The sequence below is a fragment of the Oncorhynchus clarkii genome, chromosome 29 (assembly GCF_045791955.1).
Source record: "Oncorhynchus clarkii lewisi isolate Uvic-CL-2024 chromosome 29, UVic_Ocla_1.0, whole genome shotgun sequence".
NCBI lineage: Eukaryota > Metazoa > Chordata > Actinopteri > Salmoniformes > Salmonidae > Oncorhynchus > Oncorhynchus clarkii.
The window spans coordinates 36526558-36536022 of NC_092175.1; the positions used below are offsets into that span (position 1 = coordinate 36526558).

Here is a 9465-nt window from a genome sequence, read left to right on the forward strand (position 1 = left end):
GACCACAGTTTTCGGTCCGTCAGTGAAAATAGTCCGACTGTAATTGTTTCAGGGTTCAGTGTAAAGCTGAAGAAGTATATATATACAGAAAACAATGGCTACTTAGAGAGCGTGGATCTATGGTGCTCGAAGTACATGAACGTACTTACCCAGGACCTGCACATTACACTGGTTTATGAAAACACGATCGCCTTATCAATTTATAAACCATGAACCTCAGAATAGTACTTATTTTGTGCCTCTCCGCTCTGTCTTGCATCGCAGGTAAGGAACATTCACTGATGCTAATCAACTTTTTCGGCACAATTAAATAATACAACAGATACAGCTTCACAACTGTAAATCTTTGACTCTGCAGACGATGAAGGAATGGTGAAAATTCCAGGAGGAAAGATGACGATGGGGACGAACTCAGCCGACGGCAGGGATGGAGAATCACCCACGAAAGAAGTGACAGTCGATCCATTCAGCATCGATAAATATCCCGTCACTAATTCTGACTTCAGGTAACTTACTTTGATACAGCGATGATGATACTTCCCAGTAAGCAACATTACGTTGAAAGGATGTATAAAATACTTATTTTCCAGACGTTGAAGTTGGGTTAATTTTAAGTATTGAAAAAAATGAAAATGTGTATTTTCTGGACGTTGAAATCAGGTTCATTTTTGGTTCTGTCTTTTTTTTGGTAATTTATATTGGCCATACTTGGCCATACTTCAACTGCACATACATTCTCAAGGAAGTAAGGATTATATCACAATGACAATGTTTTTATCCATTTAATATATTAAGGAGGAACCAATGGAAGATTGCAACATAGAATATATATTATTGCTCCCATCTGTCACATGGACTTATATTAGCTTTTTTTTTAACGGGCAGTGATGATGTTCAAAGTAGTCCAACCTACAGAATAAACCGACTGACTACTTCAACTACAATAACATTCTCAGTAATGTTCTTTATTTTCTTGTTAGGACTGTGATACTGTACGTTGCTGTTGAATGCTCTGGATAAGAGTGTGCTGGATGAACAAAATGTAAATGTAAACATTCACAAGGCTGCGGGGCCTGACGGATTACCAGGGTACTAAGAGCATGCGCAGACCAACTGGCAAGTGTCTTCACTGACATTTTCAACCTCTCCCTGACTGAGTCTGTAATACCTACTTGTTTCAAGCAGACCACCATTGTCCCTGTGCCCAAGTAACCTGCCTAAATGATTACCGCCCCGTAGCACTCACGTCGTTAGCCATGAAGTGCTTTGAAAGGCTGGTCATGGCTCACATCAACACCATAATCCCAGAAACCCTAGACCCACTCCAATTCGCATACATCCACAGATGGCGCAATCTCACTGGACTTCCTGATGGGCCGCCCCCAGGTGGTAAGGGTAGGCAACAACACATCTGCCACGCTGATCCTCAACACCTGGGCCCCTTAGAGGTGCGTGTTTAGTCCCCCCCTGTTCTCTCTGTTCACCCACTGCGTGGCCAAGCACGATTCCAGCACCATCATTAAGTTTGCTGACGACACAACAGTGGTAGGCCTGATCACCGACAACAATGAGACAGCCTATAGGGAGGAGGTCAGAGACCTGTCAGTGTGGTGTCAGGACAACAACGTCTCTCTCAATGTGAGCAAGACAAAGGAGCTGATCGTGGACTACAGGAAAAGGAGGGCCGAACAGGCTCCCATTCACATCGACGGGGCTGTAGTTGAGTGGTTTGAGAGTTTCAAGTTCCTTGGTGTCCACATCACCCTCAAACTACCATGGTCTAAGACAGGCTTGAAGAGGGCACGACAAAACCTTTTCTCCCTCAGGACACTAAAAAGATTTGGTATGGGTGAGCATCCTGACCGGTTGCACTGTTATGGCAACTGCTCGGCCTCCAACCGTAAGGCGCTACAGAGGGTAGTGCGTACGGCCCAGTACTTCACTGGGGGCAAGCTTCCTACTATCCAGTGTCACATCTGCTCCTGCAACACCCTCTAGTGCTCATCCTGTGTCTCCTTGACCTGCTGCCACTCCCCCAGTGCTCTCTCCCTGTGTTTGTGATTGTGTGGGCGGAGACAGGTGATCCCCACCAGCTGCAACTTGTTCCATAATCAAGACCTCTACAAATACTCAGTCCTGCCACTTCCACACTGCCAGATCGTAATCTCTGCTCAGTCAGTCCATGTTACTAGCCGTTTGTGCCTGTTGTGCCTGTTTTCCCTTGCCTGACGCTGTTTTCCTCTCCGCTACAGTTCTACCCGCTCTGACTATGGTCCCTGTCTCCAGTCCAACTTCTTGTCAGTACTGCTACTCTGTCCTGGATTCCCCACTCTACGCTCCCTTGGATTCCCCTTTGGACCTGATTACCCTGTTCAAACAGCTCTCACTCCAGCCTCAGCCTCCGCACCTGGTTTCCGGAAACCTGCCCGAGCTTCCCCTGGCCTGTGCACAATCTTCCCCCTGTGTTTCAATAAATACCTTGGTTACCTCATCCCAGTTTTCTCGTCTGAGTCTGCTCTTGGGTTCACCTGTTCCGCTCCACGTACCTTTATACTAGGCTTTGTCAGAGGAAGGCCCAAAAAATTGTCAAAGACTCCAGTCACCCATGTCATAGACTGTTCTCTCTGCTACCGCACGGCAAGCGGTACTGGAGAGCTAAGTCTAGGACCAAAAGGCTCCTTAACAGCTTCTACCCCAAGCCATAAGACTGCTGAACAATTAATCAATTGGCCACCGGACTATTTACATTGACCCCCCCCTCTCTTTGTTTTTACACTGCTGCTACTTGCTGTTTATTATCTATGCACAGTCACTTTACACCTACCTACATGTACAAATTACATAACCTGTACCGCCTGCCGCACATTGACTTGATACATGTACCCCCTGTATATAGGCTCATTTATTTTATTGTGTTACTTTTTTTATTTTTTTATTACTTTAGTTTATTTAGTAAATATTTTCTTAACTATATGTCTTGAACTGCATTGTTGGTTAATGGCTTGTAAGTAGTATTTCACAGTAAGGTCTACCTACACCTGTCGTATTCGGCGCATGTGACAAACTTTGATTTGATGTGTTGCACAAGTTTGAACAGCACAGTGAAGTATGGCACAGAGTACACTATGGTACAGTTTAATTTAGTAAAGTACAGTACGGTTTAGTTCAGTAGAGAACAGAGTAAACTTTTCTTTACTGTTCTGTACTTTACTTTTCTTGACTGTACTGTATTGTACTACACTCTTCTGTGTTCTACAGTACTATGCTGTCCAAACTTGTGAGAAATAATGTACGTCAATGTTTGGGCCAAATCGAGGCCGGTCCGAACCGGGCCAAATCTGAACCAAACACAGACGTCTATGAATGGTTCAGATCTGTTCTGGTCCGGACAAAAAAATCTATGTCCGTGGACGTTGAAATTGAGGCATGTCCGCACCAAGATGGCCAAAAGACATTCTATGCTTGGTCGGTTTGTATGTGGGTACACTAGTTGACACTGCAAACTGAGAATATTGAAGTGGTTTATTGTCTTCATCACAGGGAGTTTGTCAGGGCACAGAAATACAAGACTGAAGCGGAGACCTTTGGCTGGAGTTTTGTGTTCCAGGACTTTGTGTCTGAAGAGCTGAAGAGCAAAGTCACAGAGAAAATAGAGGTGTGTTGAAAGTCACTTCTGCATTTCATATCAAACATCTCTCACACTGATAGGTGAAAGGTAAGTTGTTTTTTTCAAGGGGAGGGGGGGGGGGGGGGGGGGTTCCTTCTGAATTGTGATAATGATTAACTCTCCTTTCACCCCTGAAGTCAGCACCTTGGTGGATGCCAGTCGAGCGGGTGTTTTGGAGGCAGGTAATGAAGTCATTTTTTTGTTTTTCCCATCCCCATCCCCCCTGTACCTATATCTGGACTACCTGACTCCTCTCCATGTGTTTGTCCAGCCTGCAGGTCCTGGTTCTGGGATCCGGGAGCGTCTGGACTCCCCAGTGGTCCAGGTGAGCTGGAACGATGCCCAGGCCTTCTGCAGCTGGAGGGGGAGGAGGCTGCCCAGCGAGGAGGAGTGGGAGTGGGCTGCGCGTGGGGGTCTGCAGGGTGAGTGGGGCTCGCTTAAAAAAAAAAAAAAATTGAAGTGGGATTGTCTTTATTACAATGCCGGCTGGGGTGGATCTCCACAAAGAATAAGACATATCTCACCATATAATAAGAACCCATGGAATTAGAATTCTAAATCTTGTTATGTGTTTTTATTAAGCTTCAAATTAATAGCCATTCATGTATAACAGCCCTCCTCCATTCCATGATGATAACAGAACCCCTTCTTCGCTCCAGGTAGAACGTATCCCTGGGGAAACAAATTCCAGGCCAACCGCTCCAACCTGTGGCAGGTCAGACGAATGACATCACATTCACCATCCTGAAATGAACATTCTAACGTTGTTCTCAACCCTCTCAGTAATTCTTTAAAAATATATATTTGGTTTGTGTGTTCTAAAGCCAAAGTTAAAACTTACATAACCTACATCCTACACAAGTTTCCATGTTAGGATTTGCTCAAAAATATTTTATTCATGATTTATAAAGTGTTTACAATTAGTATCCCTAACTTGTGTTTAGCAAAGTGGTCAAAGTTGCTGATTTGTTGCATTTACAGTGAATGGAAGTTGGAAGTGATGATGTCACAATGGCGAGCTTTTTTCAAAAGTAAAATTAAATTGAATGATGATGGACAAAAAGAATGACGAAAAAATGTCGTTTAAAAGGTATAAATAATAGCAAAAAGTGGTATGCAACCACACTATTCCAGTCTGCACATTTTTAAGTTTGAATGGTGTAAGAGGAGGAGCGTGCAGAATAATAATAAGAGGAAGTATGATGAAGATTTAAAGTTGGGACTTTTGCTTCACAATTCCCACCTAAATAGTTAGCCTATAACATGTATTTAACAATCCCTTGAAAACGGCACGTAGTTGGTTTTAGAGGAGCTGGAGGGTCTCCTTGCTCCTCAGCAGCCAAATCGAACACTATTGTGACATTATATTGATTACGACCTGTTATAAATTAGACATATTATTATCCTGTTGTGTTTTGTATGTGTGTTTCAGGGCCTTTTCCCTGATGGAGACACAGCAGAGGACGGTTACCATGGTATCGCCCCTGTCACTGCTTTCCCTCCTCAGAACAGTTTTGGTAAATATCCCTTTATACAGCCTTCCACCCAGCTTAGTAACGGGAGAATCAGAGCATCACCATTTTGGGGCGGCAGGGTAGCCTAGTGGTTAGAGTGTTGGACTAGTAACCGGAAGGTTGCAAGTTCAAACCCCCGAGCTGACAAGGTACAAATCTGTCGTTCTGCCCCTGAACAGGCAGTTAACCCACTGTTCCTAGGCCGTCATTGAAAATAAGAATTGGTTCTTAACTGACTTGCCTAGTTAAATAAAGGTAAAATAAATAAATAAATACATTTTCTTGATCCATATCCAATTAATTCAGATTTACATAGTAGTGGCCAGGGGTAATAGCCAGGAGTAGTATATAGGATTAGTGGCCAGGAGTAGTGTATAAATCAAATCAAATCAAATTTATTTATATAGCCCTTCGTACATCAGCTGATATCTCAAAGTGCTGTACAGAAACCCAGCCTAAAACCCCAAACAGAAAGCAATGCAGGTGTAGAAGCACAGTGGCTAGGAAAAACTCCCTAGAAAGGCCAAAACCTAGGAAGAAACCTAGAGAGGAACCAGGCTATGTGGGGTGGCCAGTCCTCTTCTGGCTGTGCCGGGTGGAGATTATAACAGAACATGGCCAAGATGTTCAAATGTTCATAAATGACCAGCATGGTCGAATAAAAATAAGGCAGAACAGTTGAAACTGGAGCAGCAGCACGGCCAGGTGGACTGGGGACAGCAAGGAGTCATCATGTCAGGTAGTCCTGGGGCATGGTCCTAGGGCTCAGGTCCTCCGAGAGAGAGAAAGAAAAAGAGAAGGAGAGAATTAGAGAATGCACACTTAGATTCACACAGGACACCGAATAGGACAGGAGAAGTACTCCAGATATAACAAACTGACCCTAGCCCCCCGACACATAAACTACTGCAGCATAAATACTGGAGGCTGAGACAGGAGGGGTCAGGAGACACTGTGGCCCCATCCGAGGACACCCCCGGACAGGGCCAAACAGGAAGGATATAACCCCACCCACTTTGCCAAAGCACAGCCTGGGGGGGGGCAACCCAGACAGGATGACCACATCAGTGAATCAACCCACTCAGGTGACGCACCCCCTCCAGTGACGGCATGAGAGAGCCCCAGTAAGCCAGTGACCCAGCCCCTGTAATAGGGTTAGAGGCAGAGAATCCCAGTGGAAAGAGGGGAACTGGCCAGGCAGAGACAGCAAGGGCGGTTCGTTGCTCCAGAGCCTTTCCGTGCACCTTCCCACTCCTGGGCCAGACTACACTCAATCATATGACCCACTGAAGAGATTAGTCTTCAGTAGAGACTTAAAGGTTGAGACCGAGTTTGCGTCTCTGACATGGGTAGGCAGACCGTTCCATAAAAATGGAGCTCTATAGGAGAAAGCCCTGCCTCCAGATGTTTGCTTAGAAATTATAGGGACAATTAGGAGGCCTGCGTCTTGTGACCGTAGCGTACGTGTAGGTATGTACGGCAGGACCAAATCAGAGAGATAGGTAGGAGCAAGCCCATGTAATGCTTTGTAGGTTAGCAGTAAAACCTTGAAATCAGCCCTTGCTTTGACAGGAAGCCAGTGTAGAGAGGCTAGCACTGGAGTAATATGGTCAAATTTTTTGGTTCTAGTCAGGATTCTAGCAGCCGTATTTAGCACTAACTGAAGTTTATTTAGTGCTTTATCCGGGTAGCCGGAAAGTAGAGCATTGCAGTAGTCTAACCTAGAAGTGACAAAAGCATGGATACATTTTTCTGCATCATTTTTGGACAGAACGTTTCTGATTTTTGCAATGTTACGTAGATGGAAAAAAGCTGTCCTTGAAATGGTCTTGATATGTTCTTCAAAAGAGAGATCAGGGTCCAGAGTAACGCTGAGGTCCTTCACAGTTTTATTTGAGACGACTGTACAACCATTAAGATTAATTGTCAGATTCAACAGAAGATCTCTTTATAGGGAGTAGTGGATAGGAGTAGTGTCCAGGAGTAGTGTATAGGATTAGTGGCCAGGAGTAGTGTATAGGAGTAGTGTATAGGATTAGTGGCCAGGAGTAGTGTATAGGAGTAGTGTATAGGGAGTAGTGGCCAGAAGTAGTGTATAGGGAGTAGTGTATAGGAGTAGTGGATAGGGAGTAGTGGCCAGGGGTAGTGTATAGGGAGTAGTGTATAGGATTAGTGGCCAGGATTAGTGTATAGGGAGAAGTGGCCAGGAGTAGTGTATAGGAGTAGTGTATAGGGAGGAGTGGCAAGGGGTAGTGTATAAGAGTAGTAGCCAGGAGTAGTGTATAGGGAGTAGTGGCCAGGGGTAGTGTATAGGGAGTAGTGGCCAGGGTTAGTGTATAGGAGTAGTGGCCAGGAGTAGTGTATAGGAGAAGTGACCAGGGGTAGTGTATAGGAGTAGTGGCCAGGAGTAGTGGCCAGGAGTAATGCATGGGGTAGTGTATTGGAGTAGTTGCCAGGAGTAATGCATGGGGTAGTGTATAGGAGTAGTTGCCAGGAGTAGTGTATAGGTAAGTGACAGCGCAATGATTCTGCCTGGACTGCCGGTTGAAGAACAAAAGTCACGTAGGAGTGACTCCACAGACATTGGACAATGGGCCAGGGGTCCATTTATAATTGGTCATCAGTTTGTCTCTCTGTCCCCTCCCTCAGGACTATATGACATGATAGGAAATGCATGGGAGTGGACATCTACACCCTTCCCTGGAGGACGACCAATGTTCGTGCTGCGTGGTGGTTCCTGGATCGACACGGAAGATGGATCAGCCAATCACAAGGCTCGAATCACGACCAGGCAAGTGAACGTTTAGGATGCAAAGCTTACCCAGTAGGCATACGACGTGATAAAGACGTATTTTACTTGTTGAAATCTGGTCGGGACGTCTTATGCCCCCATTGCATGTAATATACTAGAAACATTCCAATTATTAAAAAATGTGAGTAATTCTCTGTTCCAGCAGGGTTTGCATGATTCAGCTTGTCAAACAACAGCTGGCAGAGCGCACCAAAGCGGGTTAGGGTCTTGTGGCATACTGTGTCCAGTCAACACGCTGGGCTCAAGCCTAATCCGAGACTCGGCATGGACTCGGACTCAAGGGGGTTCATGCAGGCCGAGCTCTTCCCGAGTCCGTCAGAGTCATATTACCCCGAGCTCCAGCTAATGGTACCCGGGTCGAGTCCACTTCAGTTTATCCGGCCCAATTAACTTTTTCAGGAGTAGGGCCATTTGATGTTTCTATTCGGCAGGTGTTAAAATACCAGTTTTAAAAAATTAAGAAATGTTAAATATTTCACCCCCAAGTCATGGAAAGGGAAAGGGTGATGCCTAGTCAGTTGTCCAACTGAATGTATTCAACTTAAATGTGTCTTCCGCATTTAACCCAACCCCTCTGAATCAGAGAGGTGCAGAGGGCTGCCTCCACATCATCGGTTAACTGCCTTGCTCAGGGGCAAAACGACAGATTTTTACCTTGTCGGCTTGGGTTTCGATCCAGTAACCTTTCGATTTTCAATGTATAGAATGAGGGTTTGAGGATCAGTTGCTGTTACTTTACTTGGAAAGTGTGGGTGTTGAAATGGGACTGTGTTTTGTTTCTGTGTTTCTACAGGATGGGGAACACTCCAGACTCGGCTTCTGATAACCTGGGCTTCAGGTGTGCTGCCAGGAAGGACAAAACGGAGCTGTAGGGACCAATAAACGAAGATGATAAAAATGATGCCACAAGGGAGAGCAAGATAGCAACCAGTTATAGGTACTATGCAGTGACTATAGCATTTAGTGTAGTCAAGACTCAGACAGTGGTGATGATGTTGATAATGTGCAGGAACATTTTTCTCCTGTGGAGACCTGGGCTCAAATCAATCTGCTTAACCTATGTGTCTTTTTCTACAAACTACTGTAATACAAGCAATAAACAAGATTTTACATCAAGATGTTGTAAAATGTACTTACTTACAACCATTTTTCACACTTTGTCATTGTGCACTAAGAATATGCGACCAAATACTAAACTTTTTACAACTTAAATACAAGTAAGTTAATTTTATTCCAATACTTTTGTTCCCCTAAAATGGGGGGACTGTGTACAAAAAGTGCTGTAATTTCTAAACGGTTCACCCGATATGGATGAAAATACCCTCAAGTTAAAGCTGACAGTCTGCACTTTAACCTCCATAGTCAAATGTATCGTTTCAAATCTAAGGTGCTGGAGTACAGAGCCAAAACAACAACAAAAATGTATCACTGTCCCAATACTTTTGGTGCTCACTGTAAGTGATAACACAGAA

General features: G+C 44.7%; 1 protein-coding gene across 1 annotated transcript; it reads left to right on the plus strand.

The window, feature by feature from the left end:
* Positions 1-4: 4 nt before the first annotated feature.
* Positions 5-9109, plus strand: LOC139388677 (sulfatase modifying factor 2). The gene is made up of 9 exons (XM_071135501.1): positions 5-264; positions 359-506; positions 3541-3655; positions 3805-3849; positions 3939-4089; positions 4327-4382; positions 5100-5184; positions 7831-7972; positions 8787-9109. The coding sequence occupies exons 1-9, from the start codon at positions 210-212 to the stop codon at positions 8863-8865; spliced, it is 876 nt and encodes a 291-aa protein (XP_070991602.1). The 5' UTR covers positions 5-209; the 3' UTR covers positions 8866-9109.
* The last annotated feature ends 356 nt before the right edge of the window (positions 9110-9465 follow it).